The sequence below is a fragment of the Rhyacophila brunnea genome, unplaced genomic scaffold (assembly GCF_057557595.1).
Source record: "Rhyacophila brunnea isolate RB1 unplaced genomic scaffold, BYU_Rbru_1.0 scaffold_2, whole genome shotgun sequence".
NCBI classification, from domain to species: Eukaryota; Metazoa; Arthropoda; class Insecta; order Trichoptera; family Rhyacophilidae; genus Rhyacophila; species Rhyacophila brunnea.
Genome location: NW_028232859.1, coordinates 24,316,601 through 24,341,204, shown reverse-complemented (window position 1 = coordinate 24,341,204; position 24,604 = coordinate 24,316,601). Strand labels below are relative to the sequence as shown.

General features: G+C 33.3%; 2 protein-coding genes across 2 annotated transcripts; both read left to right on the top strand.

The window, feature by feature from the left end:
* Positions 1-210: 210 nt before the first annotated feature.
* LOC147072104 (uncharacterized) lies at positions 211-4,167 on the top strand. The gene is made up of 6 exons (XM_085946543.1): positions 211-388; positions 658-829; positions 1,381-1,496; positions 2,055-2,199; positions 2,520-2,638; positions 3,351-4,167. The coding sequence occupies exons 1-6, from the start codon at positions 364-366 to the stop codon at positions 4,016-4,018; spliced, it is 1,245 nt and encodes a 414-aa protein (XP_085802669.1). The 5' UTR covers positions 211-363; the 3' UTR covers positions 4,019-4,167.
* Positions 4,168-15,808: 11,641 nt separating this feature from the next.
* Positions 15,809-24,334, top strand: RnrS (ribonucleoside-diphosphate reductase subunit M2). Its single transcript, XM_085947580.1, has 6 exons — positions 15,809-16,095; positions 16,742-16,984; positions 18,119-18,354; positions 19,086-19,314; positions 22,271-22,489; positions 23,384-24,334. The coding sequence occupies exons 1-6, from the start codon at positions 16,033-16,035 to the stop codon at positions 23,534-23,536; spliced, it is 1,143 nt and encodes a 380-aa protein (XP_085803706.1). The 5' UTR covers positions 15,809-16,032; the 3' UTR covers positions 23,537-24,334.
* Positions 24,335-24,604: the final 270 nt, after the last annotated feature.

Sequence of the window (24,604 nt, the reverse complement as noted above, 5' to 3'; positions counted from 1 at the left end):
CACAGGAGGCTTTCACGCAGACAAGATTGTGTGTGTGTAGGCTGCTAATATAAACTTTAATATACTTACTTTTGCCTTAACAGTGAAAGATTCTTCTTGTTTTAAATTATAATAAGAGTTTTATTATTATACGTAACACTCCTTTCATTAATTTAATAATTTATTTTATGTTGATCATAGATAATATTAACTGTCTATGCTCTTCTTAGTATATTAGTCTATGGTAATTCTCGTCCTTCATTTCTATTTTGGGACGAAGTGTCGAGTTTTCCAATGTTTTTAACTTTTATTTAATCGTCAGTAATGCTATTTCACTAAATTGACTTAATATTTTTGTATAGTGAACATCCAACCGATTGTAAAATGGCAGCGTTTTCTTCGCCAGAAAGTACGTTACGGGGTGCATTATTTAGTTGTTTATACTATTGTTCGTAACACTACCATATTTGACATACACACCTACACAAAACTCAACTTTCGTTCGATGATATTTTTACTATTATGTGAACCAAAAGTTTAGACTCGTCAATTTAAAAGACTCACGATTAATTAACATACTATGAAATTGAGTCTACAGTATACCGTAAATGCACCCAGCCCCAGACTTACTATGAATACGTGTAATGATAACAATGCTCACAACTTGTCATGTTCCAGATATGTGGATTAAGTTCTTCTCTGAAGCTGGACTTCCGTCAGGCATCAGTGCAACGTACGCATTAACATTTACCGAAAACAGAATACAAATGAATATGTTACTGGATTTGAATAAAGAATATCTGCGAGAAATGGGTATTTCTTGCATGGGCGATGTTATTGCGATTTTGAGGTAAATCAGAGTCATATTTTATCAAATATAACATTATATCTATGCTCTAAAAATGTAATACACCTATATAAAATACCACTTTTTAAAATGTACCTATAACAAGTGTGCCTCAATTGTAAAATGCTCTCACTGTAAACTTCATAATAATTATACTCTGTATTGTAGGTGAAATAGCGATTTACCTTGATTTTTAAGTTATAACCCTGATAATATTACTAGCTAATGAATATGAAATTTATCCAGGTAATTAATTTAGTAAATGATTTTGTTGATGTAAGTGCAATAACACTGAAGCCACGTTATTTTTACCGCATTCTATTGAACGTTAGCTAAAACGTGTATTAAAGTTCCAAAATTATCGATAGGGTTATTCGCTCAAATCAATACCATGGAAAAACCATATTCGAAATACAGGAAATCAAATCCGCATGTAACAAGGTTTTTGTCTTTCCTGAATATTTCCAACAGTTCATACGCAGTATTGCACTTGCACAGACAATATCTCAATTATTTTTTTGGTTTCATCTAATTTGGTTTTATTTTTTGTTAAGACATGCAAAACAAGTGCATGAAGAAACGGCCAGAGACAGAGTTCTTGGTATAACCAGCCCTAAGGTACCTATAGCGGCTATTGCTGGCAGACCTGGCCAACCAAAACCAACCACTCGTCAGTATAAATCCTTTACATAACAATCCTCTTATAAAGCAAGTTTTCAATCATCAGTCAAAGACATAAAGTCATTACATCATTTTTACTATCAATGTTTCTAATATTTTTTGAATCTATTTAAAGCTTTTGCATACAAAAAACAGAAGATGCTATAAGTACCCGGAAGCTGCTTACCAGGTTTTCATTACAAGGATGATTCAGACATGAGGATATTATGCGTTAAGATGCCCTCGAGCTACACCCCATTAATCTAGTGGATCGTGCATATTCTCCACAGTTCACGTTGCTCTTCTCCATATGTCAGTTCCCTGTTGGATTAATGGGTGTGTGGCACTTATACACCATCCAAGTAATGTCCCCATATCCAAACCGTCCCTGTGATGAACACCTGGTTTGCAACTTAATCTTACATATTGCAACATCATATGGTTGCTTTGTGACGATTCTTATCACTGTTTAGTAGTGATAGTAGATATTTATTAATATTGTTCAATATGCGTTTACGTTAAACTTCTTTTTCGAATTCATGAATAATTCTGATTTTATTTATGACAGCTGCAACTAGAATGCTTGAACGCTACACTCGCAACGTTCCTGTGAATGTATCACCCCCTAATTCTATAAGCAGTGTAAAAGAACGGCTTGGAGGTATGCGCATTTCAGCCACAAAGCGGAAAGTTGTTTCACCAAGTGTTCACAGGTAAAACTCGATAATTTCAAACTCATTCATAATTGTTTTCTAATACCAAATATTTTTATCAATTTGCCCAAGTGAATTAGAAAACCATGCAATATGTCAATACAAATAAACAGTTGATATTTTTCCATCTATGTAAATATTATAATATATAAACCAACACAATATCACAATAACAAATTAATACATTCAATACAATTCTTTGGTATGTGTTACTTTATTTTTTTAAATCTTGTCCTTATGAAGACTTTATAAACATATTATTACGATTTTCATGTAAATTTTACGGATATTATTTTCACCTTTTAATTATTTGTTTATAGCATTACAAAGACTACGTCTCTCGGAGAGAACGTTGGGACAATTAAACATAGCCGACAGACATTGTCACAGCAGAATATTTATGATGGTGCAATTTCTAATTTCGATGTGGATACGCAAGGTAAAAAATATTCATCATATGTATTTTTCTATCGTTTCACTAAAAAATTTTCAAAAAATTCTCAATATTATAATCATATGGCGATATTAAAAAAATTAATTTGTAAAACATTTTGTTCAAAAATAAAATTGGAAACAATCACAGGGCTAGTCGTATAACAGGTCACAGTGGATCAGTCCATGCAATAGCTTCCGGTTTGGCCTGGTGTATGGCTTAAACTCCTCCAGGGAAGGCATACATGTTACATGACCTCACGCCCAATGACATACTCCTGCTCGTTCTCAGTCTGAAGCAGCTTCTCACCTAATAGGATTCCTTGAGCGAAGATGCTTCATTGGTGGAGATATTATGTCAGCATAGAGCGGGAGTATTTCGTTGTTTATAATTTTCATATACTCCCTATACCTCCCCTTTCATATACTAATAGAAAATATTTTTTTTATTTAGTTTGTATGATTTGTGTTTGAGTCAGGGTAAGTATGGACCTAATAGGTTGAGCAAGTGGCTGACATCCATTTCTCGTAAAAAACAAAATCTGTTTATACAAACCTCAACCCTGTGGAGGCCCATATGATCCTATTAGGATCGGACATGGTCGGAAAAAAAAAATGATTTTATAGAAATAGAAATTCATATTATTTAATGTATGTAATATTTTTCTATTTTGGCCAATAAATTTAAAAATCATTCATTATCGTAAATTTGATTTCAGTGTTATCGCAAAAAGCATTAATGGCAAATGTATTTTCGCGACTCGGATCCAGTGATGAACCGATAAAAGCCATATCAAGCACCGTGTCCCCGAAGATCTCCATGACAAACATTAAACAGAATAACAAATCCTCAATACAGAAAACTGTTTTCGCAAGATTAGGTGGTAAAGAAACGCAGCCTGATTCTGACAGGCGAGATTCTACCGACAGTAATGAACCACTAAAATATGAAGGAATATTAAAAAGTGTGCCCCCGCCTAAAAAAATTATTATCAAAAGGAATGTTGAAGCTGAGGTTAGTAAAATAGTTCGCATCGGAGGAACCATGAGAGCTGATGAAATCCCCGTTAATGTAAGAGAAAAACTGCCTCTCACTCACCCCCAAAGAAAGTCAGTTAAGTTTTCTCCTCACGTTGATTACAAAGAAATCGAAAAGCGCTCTGAGAGCTCAGTGTTAAATAAAATACCAATAAATAATATTAGAACAGTGGCCTTGTCACAAATTAAAACAGTCATACCGGCGCGAAATAAAGTTGTAAAAAGAGTTCCTATAACAGTTACACAAACGAACATTAAAATGAGGTTGGGCAAAACGAACCTCATTGTGAAAAATGTCAAAAGTAAATCAAGTGTCTTCGGCAGACTGGGAGTGACATTAAAAAATTAAGAGTACAAATCGATCGTAATAATATGTACCTACTTTCAATAATATATTATCAAAAATGTTTTAATTTATATCTCCTCTCGAATCCACCGAAATAGCTTTACTCTGGATTATAATCTCACTACATATTTCTAAAAGTTCTAACCCTCTGAATTTATGCTGTCACCTATAATAGTCATATTATTAGCTTATATTTTGTAGTATACTTTTGACCAATGTGTGTTAGAATGTAAAATATATTATTATAATAATATAAAAATTATTAATCTGATTTCTGAGCCTGAGCAATAATATCTAACTAAGTTGTCATAAAATTCAGGGCTTAATAACAATAATTGTGCAAGTAATATGTACGTCTTTATGCCTTAACTATGTTGAATACACATTACTATAATATTATATTGTATCTTATAAGTTATGAATTTGATGAGATGACAGTGTCATTATTAGTTAATGGCTTTACAACACAATTTTCTTGGTATCACTGCTGCACTCTAAAGTTTCCATCTTATGAAATCTCAGATCGAGATACATAATGCAAAAAAAATTAAGCAAGCTTACATGTACAAGTTGCACTCTGGCAAACCATGATTACTTACGTACCAATTAAATTTTGATGTGCTATATTTTTTATTATGTTACATATAAATAATAATCATTGTACATGCACATGACCTAGCCTCCTAGTCTCTGTGAAACCAAATTTATTATGTTAAAAGTTATCATACAACACACCATGTTACATGGACCCACCGTAGAAAAATATGTATGTGGAATGAAACCTTTTATCAGAACTTAGGAGGTTCAGGGCTGGGTGTAGGAAAGTACTTGCAGATACTATCTGCAACATTTGCAACTCATCAGTTACTGATCTTTAGTTAATTTATAAAGATAAACAAGTACAATTTTCAATGCATAATTCTTGCATTATAAACTATAAATTTTTCAATAATTAGCAACGTTACATTATGGTAGCCAGTGTGCTGTGATACGATACATAATATTATTATTTAAATGAAAATAAAATACAAACTAACTTACATTATATAAATCAATAAAACAAAATCGACGCATGTCATTCGACTATAATTTTACAATAAAAGTAATGTTTTAAATATAGTATATGTGTAGACTTTATTTTCTCCCATCCCTTATTGCGGTTCACATCCAAAATCTACAATATGGAAATAATGCGTCCCCTAAAATATATTTATCCAGAATAGTTCTTGAAACCGAATTTAATTTACTTGCCAAATTCACATGACAACTTCAACTTTTTTTTGTAATATTATGTTGTACAAAATGATTCCTTGGATGATTTGGAATAGGATGCAATTTGCCATTGATTTACTAAATTAAGAAATCATTGAAGATGTAACGGTTTTAACTATGTTCTCAATAGGCTGCCTTATACCTAGTGTTGAAAGAAGCATGCTCGTTTATTTTGCTGACACATTTTTGTATGGAATACGAGACTATTTTTTATTTAAATAAATACATGATAAAATAAACATCAGTTCATTTTAATCCATTAGAATGGCCTATTCCAATGATAAGACAGTATCCTGAGAGAACGGAATAGGAATGTTTTTAAATAGAATATATACATATAATTACACCATACCTCTTCACTGTAATGTCTGTCAAGCAACCTACTAATGAAAAATGTGTAACAGGAATAAGTGTGGATATTGTAAGGTAATTTATGAGAGTGAGTGCAATCGTGTATGCATTTTGATTGGTTAACTCAACGAATACTGTCTTCCGTCGTTAAGGTCGCTTGCTTACTTTAACGGCACTATCAAACAGTAGCTTAATCACATTTCGTATACCTCATGAATTAGATACCTACCTTAAGGTAAACAAGATCTCTTTAGATTTACATGAAATTCATTTATGACAAGAATTGTGTATAACAAAAATTAATTGAAAACTTCAGATTTGTCATTTAAAAATAATTTTATTTAATGCACACAAAATTAACAAAAAGATCCAGAGTTTATTATCTATAAATTATTATAAGTTTAAGTAATTAGAAATTTCCCTGACTTAATTCGTATGTATTTTTGAAATAGACCTAGAACATTTATAATTTATTTCAAAGGTATATTTTACTATTACTAAAATGGTAGGCTAGGACTCTCATTGATGATATATTACTACAATATTGGACAAAAAATTTTTGAATTAGAATATCGCATGTCGGATTGGCGAAACAAAATAATTGATATTAAAAAATTTATATGTAATGGTGTGAATTAAAATCCACAAAGGTCAAGTATAAACGAACAGTCAAACATTTTATACATAATTAGTGAACAATGTAAGAATTTATTTTTTAGATTAACCCGTATGTAAAATGAGGTCCATCTTATTTTATATAAATAAACTGAAAATGTATATACCTACTTAATGATAAGTAAAGTTAACTGTGAAAAAAATATTGTTAATACTTAGCACCTTTCATTTCAACGCCCTTCGACAATCTTTTTTTAATATTGTATAGATACATTATGATGGTCAACAGCATGTTAGAAAATCGCTCTTTTATTTCCGTGACATATGAAATGTGCCTATGCCCGGCCTATTCAAACACAATGGAAAATCCTCAAAATAACCTTATTTTTATTACAAAAAACATATACATGAGTCCATAATATATAATTTTATAAATGTCAACAATCATTGTAAACTTCAAAGAAAATAATCAATAGGTAATAAAACGTCATTATGTGGTAGTCAGGGATTCCCAACCCTGTGCCGCACAGCGTGCACTTTTGCATGAGCCCACAGACTCATTTGTGCATTTTATAATTTAAAAAAACCAAAAACAACTGTAATTGAATTTGTGTTGGTTAATTGGATATATTAAATTTATCGTTTCATTATCTATGTATATAATAATATATAAAATTCAGAATACATACATACCTACTTACTTTAATACGTTTGTTAGTTTTCCTTTTCCTACATGTCCCAACTGACATGTACACATAATAAATACAAAGTTTGATTCTTCAAATTACCTTTCCTGCCAATTCCAATCAAAAAAAATTACGACAGATCAATATAAATTTTGCATATTGATTCGACTTTAATTTGATGTTCCTTTATTTGATCTGGCTGTTAAAATTATTTTCATTTGACATGAGTATGCCTAGATATTATAGATACATATTATTTTAACAATGTTTAAAATATCACTACAAGTTTATTGAATAAGAATTGTTAAAAAATTGAACCAATATTAAATTTGTATGTATGTACATAGTATTCTTTCTGTTATGTAAGTTTCATTGGAAAAAAATTGTGACTGCCATTCCATTTTTAATGCTTTTAAAGGCCATAAATGTGCTCTGATGAAAATAAGGTTGGGAACCCCCGGGTTACAGTGCGGTTGACATGGCCAATTGGCCATAACTCAATGTGTATATCGATTTTTTTTTAAATAACTAATTTATGAATAGAGTAGAGTTTGGTTTTCTTCAAAACCTACATTATCTATAATTTTCAACATGAATATAGGTAATAATAATCACTTCTCATTGATTCAATATTATTTTCTTATGTACATTTGGTATAATTAAATGAAATTGTTATGTCTTATGAGTCAAGCGTACATGTTTTTGAAACATTACATATCTATCAAAAGATGCTGGACACAGAGAACACTTGAATAATGAATTTGCATTTTCTAGATGCACTTTATGATAATGAGATATATGTTGCAAGAGGTTAGTGTGAAATCTACTGCAAATAGGACAGCGACCGTTATCTTGTCCAATTTTTGAAGCTTCCAATACACTGGCAGTAACCAATCCGTGTGAACCTAGTAAGTGGCGTTCTAAGCCCTGTTCAGTATAGAATTGATATTTACAGTACTCGCATGTTATTATAGGTTTACACTGCATATACGAGAATGGAATTTGAATATTATGAATCCATTGAAAATGTTGATGTAACATCTTCAAATTTCTTACATATCCATCACACAACTCGCAAATAATGAAAAAGTCTGTGGTTTTACTTTGAGAAGTACTGCTTAAATTCATAATTGAAGAATCTAAACACTTTGGCGTAACATGTGATAAAGTAGTTAAAAGCTGATTTTGTGGCTGTGTCCTTTGTTTCTTTTGTATGTGCGATGTGACTCGGCTGTCGGAATTAGCATTGCTGAGTTTCATTTTGCGTTTTTTAGCTTTTGTAAGGCTTCGTAATATCTTAGCTGGAGGATCCCATTGATAAGGTGCCAAATTAGATTCAGGCTTATATTTTTTTTCACAAATTATAGAATGCCTAGACATTCTCTTTGTACTATTATTCTCAAATGGACAAAAATCACATTCATTAATACAAACAGGTGGTTCATCCATACGCCCGCGTATATTATGTTCCTGATCCATATGAAAAATGATATCTTCAGGAGTGCGTCTTTTATAAGGACAGAAATTGCATACGTAAATACTTTTTTTCTTATTGTGCGGTATCTCCATGTGTCTTTCCATTACCAGTGCAGATTCTGTTTTAAAATTACAATATTTGCAGTTCTTCTGTTGGAATTCGTAGAAAACAGTTTTTTCTTTGTTTATTTTTATACTTCTCAAAATTGATATGATTCCAAGATCTACCTGTTTTGTATCTTGATGTAGCATTTGTTTCTTGTAACTCATTAATTCTTGTTCAACAATTAAATCATGTTGTACATGTTCCTGCACTAGACTGTTCCCAATATCAATGAAGAACATACCTATGGGAGAGTCAAAGTAGTTTTCTTTTAACAATGCATTATGCTCAAGGTTATTCACTTCATGTATGGGCATATTATTATAAGATGGATAGTCAACATCATGTTCTTCATTAGGCAACAATTTTACAATATCTGAGTGATCAGTTGTTAAATTGTGTTGCCAAAATCCCGGTGCAATATTATTTGCTACGGCTTTCATACTGTTAATAATTACATCATTGTAAATAATATTTTTGGTTACATTCTCCTTTCCGTCTCTTTCTATTGCCACTTGATTGATTGACAATTGTTGCCTTTTAGGTAATAACATATCTATACATTCTGTAAGTCGTGTAACTGGAGGTGTTTCATAAATATAAGGTAAGACAAATGATGGTGCTTCATCAATGACCTTATTTTCATTTAAGAAAGGAAAAATATTTGTTGATTTGGAACTAACAACGCTTGAACATTTATTAATATTACCCTTTAAAGAATTTAATAACCCGTTTGGATCCAAACACAATTCTTCAGTAAATTTGTTGTGTTTATGGTAATCGGGTCCAGCAGGACTAGATGTTTGAAAATCTTTAACTGGGAGAGGTATATCTTGATCTTCAAATGAAAAAGAATCTACTATGACTGATAGCTTCTCATTCACGATGATGTCACTATTTTGCTCTGTTTGCTTGCAATCTTTATTATCATGTACTGGTTTACACATTTCCATTTTGTCTCCAATAGCAATGTTTTGGTGACTAATGCCTTGAATGGATGATTTCAAAAAATCACTTTTATTATAAATTAACTTCATATGTACACTCACTACGTGAAACCATGTTTTAATACATATAAAATAACATAAATTAGTAAAGAGATGCCTCCATGACAAGTTAATTTACCGATATACGTGAATAATGAAAAATATAGATTTTCAGCAACTTTTCGGAGCGAAACTTGTCATTCAAACACACGCGAACCGTAGACAATGAGAAGTAGAAAACATAGACAATAATATATCGATGATTCCATAGACGCAATGTACAATATTTTGATAGTTTGATATTATCACATTTTTTACGGTTTACGAATGCGCAGTAAGTATACCGGAAATAATTTTGTTTCGTTTTCTATTCCAGTATGAATCTGACCATCAGAAGTGATATTAAAATGTCGAAATACTCTTCTTTGATACTCGCCTAATTTCATTAATTTGTTGCTTTATACCTACCACGTTTACACATGCATGGATTTACTGCTGACAATACGTATTATCGCGACTGTAACAAGAAAATTCACCACGCATTATCGTGCAAGATTGCATGCATGGATCAAAAAGTTCAGAATCTTCTGAATGTTCACGCGATAGTTGAAAATTGCATTATGCATGCCCAGTTGAACAATAGTGGCGAACCTTCCAGAAAAATATGAACTATACCGCGCAGCGCATTTTGACGTTTACCAATTTTCACAACCTACCAAATAGCACCATACAATGACAACAACACGTCTCGTTTACGCTTGAATGATTATTATCGCGATAGTTTCATTTTCACACTACTGGTGCCAGTAAATCCATACGCGTATACAGGCACTATTACTTTAATTATTGTTCATACTAGCAACTGAACGTAATATATTACGAACCAATCAAATCAAGCGCCAACACGATTGAGTTGGTAGCTGAGTCGTTCCGTGTACCTTCGTCGCTTAAGAAACAACACCTCGGAAGTCAATTAATTAAAATATTCAGGGGAAACAAAAAACGTCTCAAAAAATTTAAAATTGACACCTTTTAACTTATTTTTTTGTGTTTAGTTAAAAAAAACATTTTTTCATTCAAAAAGAATTTTTCCATAGAAGGAACACGGTGTAGGATTTTTTTTCCTACCGAATGAAAACCGCCAAATGGGGACTTACGCGGTGTTGTTTCTTAAAGGACGCTATGTAATTGGTCCGAGATATAAAAAAGTTGATCCACTGGCGAGCAATGCTGAAGGCTTGTCGGTATATTTTCTGGTGGATCACTTAAAAATAAATGTTCAATGTAGCGGCGAACAACCACATTATTTTAACTTTTTTTGTCCACGCCCGATTGACGAGCTTCCAGTTTTGATGGTGGACAAAGGTACAAACTCTTTGATGGTGGATCATTTTGGGATATCGGTACCTACCTAATAATATATTTTGTAAGTTTCATATTTTTGTCGCCGAGCTCCCAGTGCAGCATTGGCCGACAGCAGCAAGTTCATCAATAAATAAAGATTTTTTTCGTTTTATAATATTTAAGTTGGTAGGTACATAGTATTAAACGTACGAAGTAATAAAATTTCATAAATGTGAGACTGAGATAAACCAACAGTCTAATCACTTTACCGTCAACGTAGGTACCGACCTACAGATATAATTTATAGATCTTCTTCTTCCACCCTGTCACGTCCCAACATTGGGGCATAGGGCAAGCACAAATTTGCGCCATTTCCCTCGGTCCATCGCCAACTCCTGCGCCTCCCGCCATGTCAGACCTGCAGCACGTAGGTCGCTTTTGTAGCACCGTTGCAGGGTGAGGGAGGGCCGGCCACGGAGACGGAACCCTTGAGGCTGTGCCAAAAGGGTACGAAGTGCCGCACTCTTTGGTGGCATCCGGAATCGTGCCCCAGCCATGTAAATCGTCTCTTCGTGATAACTTCAATCACCGAAGGCTGTTGTGTCTGCTCACGAACTCGGGTGTTTGTAACGTGGTCGTACCAATGTACCCCGGAGACATCGATTTTCAAAGCTCAAAAGCCGAGAATCTTAGTTTAGTAAGATGCCATGTCTCACAGCTATAGGTAGCACGCACGCGTTAAACAAACGACATTTGGTCCTCACAGAATACAGCCTTGACCTCCATGCGACTCCAAGTTGGTTGAACGCAGATCCCTCCACACCCATGCGGATTCCAAGCTCACTAGAAATACCACCATCATCGGCAACTATTTATAGATATAAATTATATATGTAGATATATATTATATAAGTTTATAGATAAATTTATAGATAATATGATGATAATTTTTGCTACATGATTAACCAAATAAGGTCAGTCGGGGCAAGATCGGCATAGAAATTGAAGAGTGTGATTTTAAATTAATTTTACGGAATTAGTAATTGAGATTTTTAATATATTTTAGATTTGTTGAATAAAACATACTATTTAATAAAAGTAGTGTTTGTTACAAAAGTATTGTATGGCTTAAATGGCATTATTTTGACAAAAAACGTAAAAATGACCCTTATTACGATCTTACCCCTTCACCAGGGGTTAGTTCGTCAGGAAGAATTATTTTCATTATAACACGCTTGAGAACCACACGGGTTTGGATCGTCAAAATATGGTTATTGGTAGAGAAAAGTAACATACCAAAAGTATAAATACATGGAATAAAATATCATTTATGATCATATTTCCCAAACATGGGGTTACTTCGGCATATTAAATATATACCGATGTAACCCCATCACAAATGTTTAGGCATAGTAAACGGATCTAGTATTAAAAGATTGTTACAAATATAATGTTTATTATTCTCATCATATACTACGTAGAAAATTAATTAAAGCAGCAAAGTACATACATATAAAAATATTATTTTCGATAAATGAATAAGTAAATGGAATTTTTATTGAATATTGAATTGTTGAAGATTAAAATTAAACATAATTTCACCTCTCCTTAAAATTAAAGGTTGCGGAAGAGTACAAATTAATTATGTCTTCATTGAGATCATCACAAATGTCGTCAATAACTGGAAATATAAAAACTGTTTGTTTTTTCGAGACCATATTTTTTAATAAAATCTTTCTCCTGGTAAACTTAACCACGGGTTTGTCTTCTTTGTAAAACTCAAAATTTTACCAACAAACTGTTTGATGGTCTTTTTGGTTTCAAACTTGACTAAAATCCAGTCTTCAATATTTTTTTTTCTTGAGGATCATTTACAACTTGTACTACAATTGCATCCTCTATTTCTAAAGGGTCGTTAAAATTCTCTTCATCGGTGTCTGGCAACAAGTCAGATATATTTCCAGTATCAGATGATGCTGAAGTGAAGTATTCGTCTTCTTCAGAGCTTGACGTTGAATATAGCTTTTTCACTTGGCAAAGGCTGTAAACCAATCACTCTTTGGAATGGCATTTTTAAATGGAGTTTTTATTTTATTTATTTGAACATAATGCCCAATTAACTCCATAACTTCCTTCCTCGATAATCCAAAACCATTACGTGTAGATTTTCTGCCAAATTCCGTTCTATATTAAGGGATAAAGTTGGTTTGCCCATCGACGAGGATTTATGCCCATGTGTTCCATTGACACGGTCCATGAGTGTCATTCGTGGAATTTTAAATAGTTTGGATGCTTGATATCCACTCATTCTTTTTGATAACACTTCATCAACAGCATGATTCAATTGCTCTTTTGAGCAAGACGTAGCTCTGTTAGACTTTCTTTTGTAGGTTTTGGTAAAAATAAATATATTTTAAGTAGGTATACTCGTACGAACTAACCCCATATTTTAAAAATACGGGTATAGATCGTCATACATGTGACGAACGTATCTGCTGTTAACCAAGCTAGTGGGGTTAGTCCGTCAGCAGTCAAAAATAATTGAAGGCACATGTAAAAATAAAAAATAAAAGCTAAAATAGAAAGCGGTATAGGCAAATTAGGTACATACCAAAAATCAGTTGATTTGGGACATTGGATTATCGAGATATTTTACGATTTGACGATCTAACCCCATTTACAATATTATAAAAGCTAATCACGACAAAACTTCTCTCCTCTGCCACGTAAGCTAGACTGCAGCTAACTTCATTGCAAATGTGGAGGACGTTGAGTATGAATGTTGGTAATACGGATACGAAGCGGCACTCACCCACATCGCTGCAATAAGAAAATAAAGGCACTGGACGAACTAGACCCGTTGACGATCTTGCCCCGACTTACCTTACCTTGTTACCAATTAATTAAGTACCTAACTACCTAATATAATATAATGAATTATGATAATGTAACTATATTATTACCTACCTACCCATGGCCCCCACATCCTGAAACGGGCCCCCAGGCTAAGATGTTCGTTTGACGGCCTACAGTTAAGTAGTGTTCCCCAACTGGTATTCCGTGGAACCATAATAATTATATGGTTCCGCGAGGTAAAATCAGTGACGTCCCGTGGGGGTAGGCAGATTGAGCGTAGCTTGGGGGCGGCAGTTACTCGAAGGCCAGCAAATGGTGGAGAATTATTAGATATACATATATTATATAGAAATAGGTACCTTAACTTAGTAATAACGGAAATATCTTTCCATTAAAAAAATCAGGTCACTGGAAGGAAACAAAATGTATTAACAGGACCATATTTTTTTTGTCGGGTTCGCGATGTCTAGTTGACTTTCGTTGTCCTTGGACGTCACGTCCTTGATGACCAGCAATCAAACATGCAGATTTTCGAATTATATTTGAATTATAGGTAGGTACATAAATATTCAAGTACCTAATTAATTTATCCTGATATTCTTGGCATTCATTCGCGAGTTTTTATTGTAGTCAGCCTGTCAGGTGTATTTTTTAATGTATCTGAAACCGTTGACTCGCAATATTGTCTATTGAAGTAGGATGTCATTTAAATTAGATTTAGTGATAAATATAATATTTTATTAGTAATGTACCTATCCATATAACATACAACACATTTCTTAGATATTGGAGTCATGAAAGGATGATAAAAAACACTGTATAAAAAATAGGCGGCATTTTGGCGCTGTCTAGGGGCGGCATTTAGTCTAGGGACGTCACTGGGTAAAATATGGGTATTTCGTGTACTTTTAGCGATTTTTTGTAATTTTAAATATAGGTATCTTGAATTATTCAGTACCTAGTCGGCCATGGCATCATAATATAATATTATGAAGCAGTGATCCAACTGAAGCAATTACCTCCTTTTTGATAGTCAAAAGGAACATGTGACCGTTCCTCATATTGGATAAATAGGCCATTTTCATTAGTCAGAAAATACTCTAAAAATAATTATAAAATAAGATGTTACACTTCAATAATTATCATTTAATTATATCATGCATCACACCACATTTAATTGCATCGCATATTTTTTTAATTTCACTAAATGGTGCTGCATGCGACTTTTTAAACTATTATACCAAATTTGTGGATGTGTTTATTTCACTTAACTGATCGAGTCACCACACCGAGCCCTCTATAAGACCGGGCCTCAGGCTAGCTGCTAGAGCCTTGTCAGCCCCCAATTTGACGTGGGGGGCGTGTAGGTACCTATAGTCCAACAAGTTCTTCTTGGCTTCGTGTTAAAACTGTGAACTAACATGCTCCTCCCATTTTTAACCACACTTCCATTATAAAATAACAAGCCCTCCTATTTAGTCGATGACAGCGCCTTCCGGCTTTTGCCTAAATCTTCTTGTTGGACAGTACCTACCATATAACATAATATACACAACTCATCCCGGAGTACAAAATAATCATTGTAAATAAATGAATTTTACAGACCTACAAACTTATCTGTAGAATGGCGAAAAATGGACTACAAACTACCATAGGAAAGGCCATTTTGAAAATTTCATTCGAATGTCTGATTTTGTCCAGTTACGACTCTTGATTGGGTAGTTTTCGACAGTAGCTCCCCCATCCCATTCTTCAGATAAGTTTGGAGTTTCAATTTCAAAATGTTCGTATTCTGCGGCAAAATTGTATTCTAGCAACTCTATACTCAATTTGATTGGTTAAGAAGATTGAATATTCATTGGCTATCACATTTCTGAACATTGGCGGTAAAATGATATTATGGTTATATTTACAAAATTCGCTGCATTTTGTCAATTGTCTGCTATTTTTGGTCTCAGTAATTGACCGATAGAAATTTTTACAATAAATTAAGTAAAGAATTCAAATTTTTAGAATTGAAATTACAAATATTTACATTCTATTGGTCATTGGAAAATGGAGGGAGTGACGTATTTTGTTTGATTATAGAATATCCCGCCAAATTGCACACAATAATTCGTTCTCCTGTGCCCGGTGATCGACATAGCTCGCAAGTCAAATCAAATCAACTTTTTCGCCCTTTCGCTTGCTAATAGAAATTGTGAATTGAATTTCGACCTCTAACTTTTATTCCACTGTCGAAGGCAAGCAAACCTTTCGTTATTCACTTGCACATAGAAACGGCCGAATTTTCTTTTGATTTGACGTAAAATAACCTCACTCCTGAAAATGGCGCGCTTAATTTCTGACAAAGAGAATATGATGAATGAGATGAACAGCATTCACATTAAGGTATGTTGTAACAATTTTTAATACCGCACTAATAGGTGGGTTCTCGAAACATCGTATGATATTTTTTAATTATTGCAAAATCTGAGAAATTCCGCTGTCGCATCTATGACGTTTCGGATTGTTCCCACATTTTTTTAAAGCCAGCTATGAGCAGAATTCAGATTAAGATGAATAAAATAAATGAACGAAGTACTTTCATAAATGCTATTCAATGGTGTGCCAGAGAATTTAAGCCAATTTCAGTATTCGACGATGACGAACCAATTGTGCTGCATGTCTACTATTTTCATTCCTGCAAATGTGAACAGTCGATGACTCTTATAGTTATCGTGTTTTAAATCGATCCTGTGCCCCCCGCATTTGATTATGCGTTATTCTATATTCAGTCAGGTGAGTTCGATAAACTAATTGTTTCCGTTCTCCTCAATACAGTGCAGTTGTTAGTGTTGAAAAACATTTCCTCTGGTCTTTGATTTACTCACTACTGGATTTAAATACTATGTTTGCACAGACAGGAGAGACTTAAATCATACAAACCTTTGATAAACTCTATATCATTAGTAGATGTTTAGTTTCATTATATGGCCCCTTCGCTTTCTTTTTATTTTGGCACTAAAAATGTATTTTTTTTTTTGTATGACCTTAGTCTCCGAAAAAAGTCAACATTCTGCAGGATGCAAATTCTGGAATATCAGTTTCTGCAAACACTGACGACTGTGTATTGGAATCCACCGAAGTCATGCCATATTTTGACCCTGAACTAGAACCTTTACTACGAGAAAACCCCCGGAGGTTTGTTGTATTCCCGATACAGTATCCAGACATTTGGAAAATGTACAAGAAAGCTGAGGCATCCTTTTGGACTGTGGAAGAGGTTGATTTGTCAAAGGTAGGTGTAAACATGTATAATTCTTTTATTTTGTCTGTGTGCCTGTATGCACCACGATAGTAGGCAATTGTCTTGCTAGATAATGTAGGAAGACTATGTCAAATGAAGACTATTCTATAACCAATATGCCATGGCTGCGATTTCATAGCGCTGTATGCAGTGTATTAGACGAAAACCGGGGCTTGGAGAATAGATTATGCAAATATTTCAGAAATAGTGGGTGAATAATTTTGTTTTACTTACCTGCTTTACCTCTTGTATGCATCACGAGGTGTAGTTTTTATGTTTAATACATTTCAAAGATTTATTTCTATTCACACCTACATTTTTTTAAATATAAACTTGCTCCATAAGATGCACCTTGCTCTTGCAAAGTGATTTTTGATATTGCAAACTGCATTTTGTTTGATTTATTTATTATTCCGGTGTGGTAATGAACTGATCAAACTACGGATGAATTATTAACCTGAACTGTGCCGGGAGATTTTGTATGGCGGCAAGTGAGAGGCCGCGAATTTTTTAGCAAAAGCAAATTTTTCTTCCCAGCCTTGTACGCCCGGCCATATCCGCGAACATGGGTCGCTTTGGCACAGAATCGGTTAGGCCCATTATCTAAACATGTGGTACTGTTCGGTTATACGGAATACAGCGGAAAACGCATTTTGAAAATAGCCGATAAACTGGATTATTTGTTAGTTTGGGTTAGTTTAGGTTAGGTTAACCTAACAAATAATCCAGTTTATCGGCTATTTTCAAAATCCGTTTTCCGCTGTATTCCGTATAACCGAACAGTACCAAACATGTAATTGTCCATACATTCAATGTTTCTATTTTAACAAGATCGCTGCTGACCTTTTAATACATTGGACGCTAAAGATACACCCAGCGCGTAACGATTAGGTGGCCATTTTCGATATAATTAGCATGCTATTTAAATGTGGTAATTCAAAACTAATTATCTAGTCAGCAGTCAATGTATTAATTGCCTTTTAATTACCACATTTAAATAACACGTTAATTATATCTAATGGCCAAGTACTCCAATCGATAATAAATGAGTTAATGGTGCAATAATAAATCATGCAATTTGTTTTTTTTCTTCAAATTAAAATTAGTTTATTATTTTTATTGTAGGACTTGTCTGATTGGGTAAACCTTAAAGATTCGGAACGACACTTCATTTCTCATGTCCTTGCGTTTTTTGCTGCATCTGATGGCATCGTCAATGAAAATTTGGTCGAGAGATTCTCGCAGGAAGTTCAGGTGACAGAAGCCAGATGCTTTTATGGTTTCCAGATCGCTATGGAAAATGTTCATTCTGAAATGTATTCTTTATTGATTGAAACATACATCAGAGATCCTAAAGAAAGGTAAGATTGCAACCAATTTATAATCTATTAATTACCTATTATTTGCATTCCACTACTCCAGTCTTGACTAGCAGTCGCAAAGGGTGGAGGTAGGCTGTGGAGATCCATATAAATAGGGCATACTAAACTTTGTCGATCTTATTCATTTTCATTGCACTGATACAAATTGCAGGCGGTATTGGTTAATATTTAAAATTTAATTAAACCCTGCCTAAAGCGAAGCATAATAGATGGCAGATAAGATATATTCTTTTATTTATTATGGTTTAGTTTGCCAGGGTTTAATCAAATTTTAAAAACCATCAGATTTATATTCTTTCTTGGTTCAATAAAAACAAATAAGTAACACTGACAAAGAGTGCATTATTTATATTGCATTACAGCTTGTCTCCAACCTTCGCCACTATTATCTACATTCTAAGGTGTGCATAGGACTTCCATTTTAATTTTATTATAGATTTGTTGTACATGGCCTTGTAGTTACGTGCCTATAAGCTTTCTGGCTCATTTATTTTCACCTTAAAGCCAGTCTCATTTTGAATTATGCCATATTAATCACTGAACTGGAATATTACGGACTTTTGCAGGTCATGATTTAGCTGATAATAGTGACTGCGACTGGTGGGAATTAATTTGTCATCTCCATTCTATGAATGTGAAGTATATTTCTATTTACTTCAATATTAGTATAGAAATAACCGTTTTAGAAATATCAATTCTTGCCATTTTAGAGATTTCCTGTTCAACGCTGTGGAAACACTGCCCTGTGTAAAAAGGAAAGCCGACTGGGCCCTGCAATGGATCGGAAGCAAAACAGCCACCTTTGGAGAGAGAATCGTGGCTTTCGCTGCTGTCGAAGGAATATTTTTCTCTGGAAGCTTCGCCTCTATTTTCTGGCTCAAGAAACGGGGCTTAATGCCTGGCTTGACATTCAGCAATGAACTGATCTCCCGAGATGAGGTTTGAACTACTAATTTATTATTGATAACTGGTTAATCAATAGCTGTAGGCGCTTATGTCTCTTATTTCCAAGATTAAGTATTATGTATAATTAAGACAATGTGGTATAGAAATAGAGCTAAATATATGTAAATGAAGCCGACAAACCATTACTAAGGCTAGTAATTAAATCAACTGAAAGTCATATTTCATTGTAAGTTAATTTGTAACAAAATAACAGACTGCTCTTGGAATTATTTGCCAGATTGCCTGTTTTGTAAGGGTGAAATTAGTTTTACACAAACAACACTTCGTAATGGAGTGCTTAGAGTAGGTAATAGAAATAATAAAGATTTTTGATTTACGCAGTAATATAGTAGGTACTCATAAAATCAATATACAGTAAAACCTCGTTATTACGAATTCTACGGGACCGAAAATTGAAAAAAAATACGAAATGTAGGGAAAAATATTAAAATTTTGAAAAAAAAAATTGATTTTCATTAAATTTCTTTACGATCATCTACGAAATTTCCGATTCCGTGTGTGTTAATGGGACATAAAATGTCAAGATTATTTATATTACCTTAAAATAAGTAATTTATGATGTTTTATGAAAAATCTGTCTCAATTTTCAATGACTAGCTCATAAAATAGTGTACTTTATTACGATTTATTGAATATTTTTGTATGCCAGGACTCTGAAATCATTTCGAAATTCGGATTAAAGGTATGGTTTTATATGAAAATAATGTTCAAGGGACTTTTTTTTTGTGAAAATTTCGAATTACCCGTGTTCTTATTAACAAGGTTTTACTGTAACATCAATTTATACAAATATAATAAACTATTTTTTTTATTCAAGAATAATTCACAAGATTTAAGAATGCAACATTCTTTGAAAACACTTATAAAAAATATAAACACTGGAAAAAATCTTTTTGAAAAAAATATGAAGCCCAGCAAGATTTGACTTGCGCGTTATATATATAAAAAAATAGCATATAAATCAGTGTACACATATAATTCTATAAAAAATAATAAATTCATAAGTAACACACTTAAGAGGGCTCGCACATCAGAACTCGCCGCATGCGTCTTACGACGAATTCGTCGATGTGACGTCATCGTAAACCAAGAAACAAACGTTATCAAATGGACCTTCGCAGATTGGCCGATGCAACTGCAACTCTGCGACCCTGCGACATTCGTCTAGTTGCAATGGCCAAAGCGTGCATGTCGATCTCGGGGATGTCGCCTCCGCGCAAGCGCACAGCTGGCGGCCATCGGTCATTTCTGTCTTTGTCTCTGTCTACAATGTCATTGCTCGCTCACGCCGCCGCGTTTGATGTTTGTTCATACAATCAACACAATAAAAATGGCAGACGAGAGACTTCTCTTTTTTCGTGTTTGACGTTTGCCGCTGGGCAGATGTGCGAGGATGTACGATGCAACATTCGTCGAAATTTTGTCAACTTTTGATTTATGGCCGTTAGGCACACAAGGCGAATTGTGATGTGCGAGCCGGCTAAGAGTCACTGGAAATTTAAATTCATTTACGCAGCAAACATGATGTATGTACCATACGAAATGCTCAACCTATAATATGCTTATAACTATGCTGCCCTGTCTTTGGTTTTAATGAAATGGGAACCTAAGTTTTAAACTACCCTTTTTCTTATATTATTGGATTGTTTTGACTACTGTCTTTTTACTTTCAATAATTATAAACTTTTTTTATTCAATACTGAATAGATGTCTTCAGATTGAGAAATGCAAGATTCCCTATTTAAAAAAATAGATCTTGAATCCCTCTCATTGCATCTTTTATATGATATGCACGCCCGTATGTTTACATATCCCGTAAACAATCAGCAATATAAAAAACATTTTTATTTGGCCTATACCTAATATGCGCAAAACATAATTTTACATTTCCCGACAACCGTGTTAGAACAGTAAGCTATAGTTAAAAAAGGCAAAATTACCACGTTCGATACTAAATGTGGCTTATCGACCTCCATATAGTGGAGGTTATATTAACAGACATTTTTACGAGGAATAGTTGTCAATCATTCGTTCAACCCATTGGGTCCTTGCAGTGGATGAAATATACATTGAAAAAACAACATCCATTTTATGACCAGCTGCAGGGGGGCGGGGCCCTGGAGCTCCTGCCACGGAGCCGCGAAATATTTCAGTATTTAAAAAAATATATAACGTGATCACTGGACGTTAAGAACTTAAATAAAGACCAAAGTACAACTGGATAAGAACACCATTTGCTAAATCTTTAAAATATGATTATATAACGTGGGCAGCTGCAGCTCAAGAAGAATTGATTGATATTTGATCAGATAATTCCCTTGAAGTCGAATTTAATGAAATAAGTCTTGTAGAATTTTGGATAAGGCGACAACAAGAATATTCTTCCGTCAATCGCAAAAGCAGCATTGTTATCATTACTGGTAATAAAAAAAATATGTAAAATTGTAATTTTAATATGTAAAAATATGGAATAACACCCCTCTCATTATTTTTATAATAAAAATGTACCTAAATTAATAGTAAATTATTATAAATATATAAATTAATATTCACTAGACTACAATTTTTGGGGATGGGTATGAAAAAGTTTGAGAAGCACTGCACTAGGGTATCATGGATGAGGAGAGTTGTTATACATCCGTGATCTTGTTAATAGCTGCACTTTTTCTATGTAAAGAGCAAACAATAATTTTTCAATGGCTACTGCCAATTCTACTTCACTGAATTTTTTTTGTATTGCCAGTAAGTATTCTAATACAAACTTATAATATAATCAAAACTATTTAAATATCGTATTAGTGATTTTAAGTCGTTCAATATGCAAACCGCACCTGGCGCGTAGCAATTAACTTAATAATTAAATATGATCATTAAGTGGTCAGCTGTTACGATAGGGCTCATCTTTATTACCTCTGTTGTCAACTTTTAGGGTCTACACTGCGACTTCGCATGCCTCATGTTCAAGCATCTCGTTCAAAAACCATCGCAACAGAGAGTTTTAGATATCATCAAAAATGCTGTTGTTATTGAACAAGAGTTCCTCACGGACGCCCTCCCTGTTAGGCTTTTGGGAATGAACTGCGAACTAATGTCTGAGTACATTGAATTTGTTGCCGACCGACTGCTTTTGGATCTGGGCTGTCCTAAGGTAAAATTGAATATTTATTTATATATATATACACATATGTATACCTATAAACGGTCATGCGTCAACAAACTCTTAGGTCATAAATACAGATGTTTCTCAATATATTATTTGTGTTGCGAACCTATAGAACAAAATATTTCATTAGGTACCGCTGTCATTACATCCACTCTTCGGTTTCAAGACCCAAAAATATAAAGATTTTCATATACTGTAATAATTTTTAAAAACTTCTGAAAATTTGATACATAAATTGATGTTTGAAAAAGAAGAGAAGGGGGGGATGTTACTGGGAATTTTCTCGATTCAGGCTGAAGCGGTTTTAATAAAGCTACTCCATGGTTGATTACCATAATGGTTACTGCCATAGTCTATCCAGCGTAAGAAGTCAGTTGGCTAAATCGGACATGCTGTCTCATGTCTGACGTAGAATGTAACATTATATCCACACATCATGTCTTTGACATAATATGCAAGTTACATCCATAAATAAGATCACATAATCACATAGTTTAACTATGAATATGGGAAAATTTTACTAAGTAGGTAGAATGGTGTCAGATTCTTCTGGCAGTGTAGACGGCTCATTTAGGTGTTGGTATCGTTACTTTCACTAACTTGGTTGCAAAGTGATTTCGTCGTGACATGCCGAGTTAATTGTTTTTCTAAGCAATGTCTTACCATAACACGGGTCACGGACACTAAATAATAAAACTGTTTAAAATAAAAATTGTACTGTTTGTAAATGTTGCATCATATTGATAAATCATTTGAATCCAGTATTAGTAAGATGCTAGAATAGTGAGATAATTAGTATTATAAATGTTTTTTTTTGTAATGATGGCGTATAAAATAAATACTTTTTAGTAATACAATCTGTATAATTTTTATTTCTAGCACTATGGATCGAAGAACCCATTCAGTTTTATGGATATGATATCTCTGGAAGGAAAGACTAATTTCTTCGAAAAGAAAGTTGGCGAATACCAGAAGTGGGGTGTCATGGCCAACAGAACAGATAATGTATTCACTCTGGATGCTGAGTTCTAGTTTTGAGGTGGTCGCGTCTCATTTCAGAGATTTAAATATGTATTCACTCAATTGGTGCCTTACCAGTTAAAATCATAGGAGGAAGAAATGATTCTGTATTTTTTAAGCTATTTAACTAAATAAGGCAGGGAATATTATGCTGGGTAGTAGTCATTCTTTCTTAATAATATAATTTGACATTCAATGGACTGACTATTGGACAGTTTATTTTTTTAAATAATAGTAATTAAGTTGTTGACTACAAGTCTGGGGGAAGATATTGAATTATTTATATTAATTTGAATGACATGGTTCTTTCCAATTATATTTCTCAAACAATATTTTTCATGTTCCTAGAGGTAAGCTGTGACAGTAGAAGTGTGATTTTAAATTCAAATTTGTATGATGCGTCACCCGGTTTTTTTTTTTTTTAGCATTTTCAGTCTTATCTGAATACATCATACACTTTCATACACTTTTACTAAAAATCCATATAAAAAGCATGGAATAAGGTTTAAGACAATGTCAATTGAGAAACAAAGAGGTGCAACTAATAATTGTCCTTTAAATCAGTGAATCCGCTAACTTTGTCTATTGTTTATATTATTAAATTTAGAACACTTTTTCCACTGCAAGCAACTGAAGCTATGTCGTAATAATGTGTCCTGTTTTCCGACCCAAATTATTGTGAATATACAATTGTGTTTAAGAATTAATATGTAATGTAACTATGTATAATTTTATATTTGACTAATGAAGGAAGTGTTCATGATTTCAGCTCTGGTGATTGTCAGTAATTCATGCACATAACACTTTCATAAAAAAAAATGTACTCATGGTGAAGTAACTTGTAGAATATTTTCATATTTTGGCATTTCAATGATATAAATATAATTATTATTTTTATTATCCATAAATCTGCTAGAATCGGCAATTAATTTTCATTGGTGCCTATTAAATTATTTACTACTGAGAATTCGTGGTGTACTATTTCAAAATAATTAAAATTACCTAAATTTATAAAGTGATTACAAAATAATATCTGTAAATGTATTGTAATTTTCTGTGACCATTTTTATATTAAATTAC

Bases quoted from the DNA above. Each gene is read 5' to 3' on its own strand.
- LOC147072104 (XM_085946543.1), top strand. From the start codon at position 364: ATGGCAGCGTTTTCTTCGCCAGAAA. The intron at 1,497-2,054 runs GTCAGTATAAAT...TATTTATGACAG, and splicing joins CCAACCAAAACCAACCACTC to CTGCAACTAGAATGCTTGAA. The intron at 2,639-3,350 runs GTAAAAAATATT...ATTTGATTTCAG, and splicing joins TTTCGATGTGGATACGCAAG to TGTTATCGCAAAAAGCATTA.
- RnrS (XM_085947580.1), top strand. From the start codon at position 16,033: ATGGCGCGCTTAATTTCTGACAAAGAGAATATGATGAATGAGATGAAC. The intron at 16,096-16,741 runs GTATGTTGTAAC...GTATGACCTTAG, and splicing joins TGAACAGCATTCACATTAAG to TCTCCGAAAAAAGTCAACAT. The intron at 19,315-22,270 runs GTTTGAACTACT...GTCAACTTTTAG, and splicing joins AACTGATCTCCCGAGATGAG to GGTCTACACTGCGACTTCGC.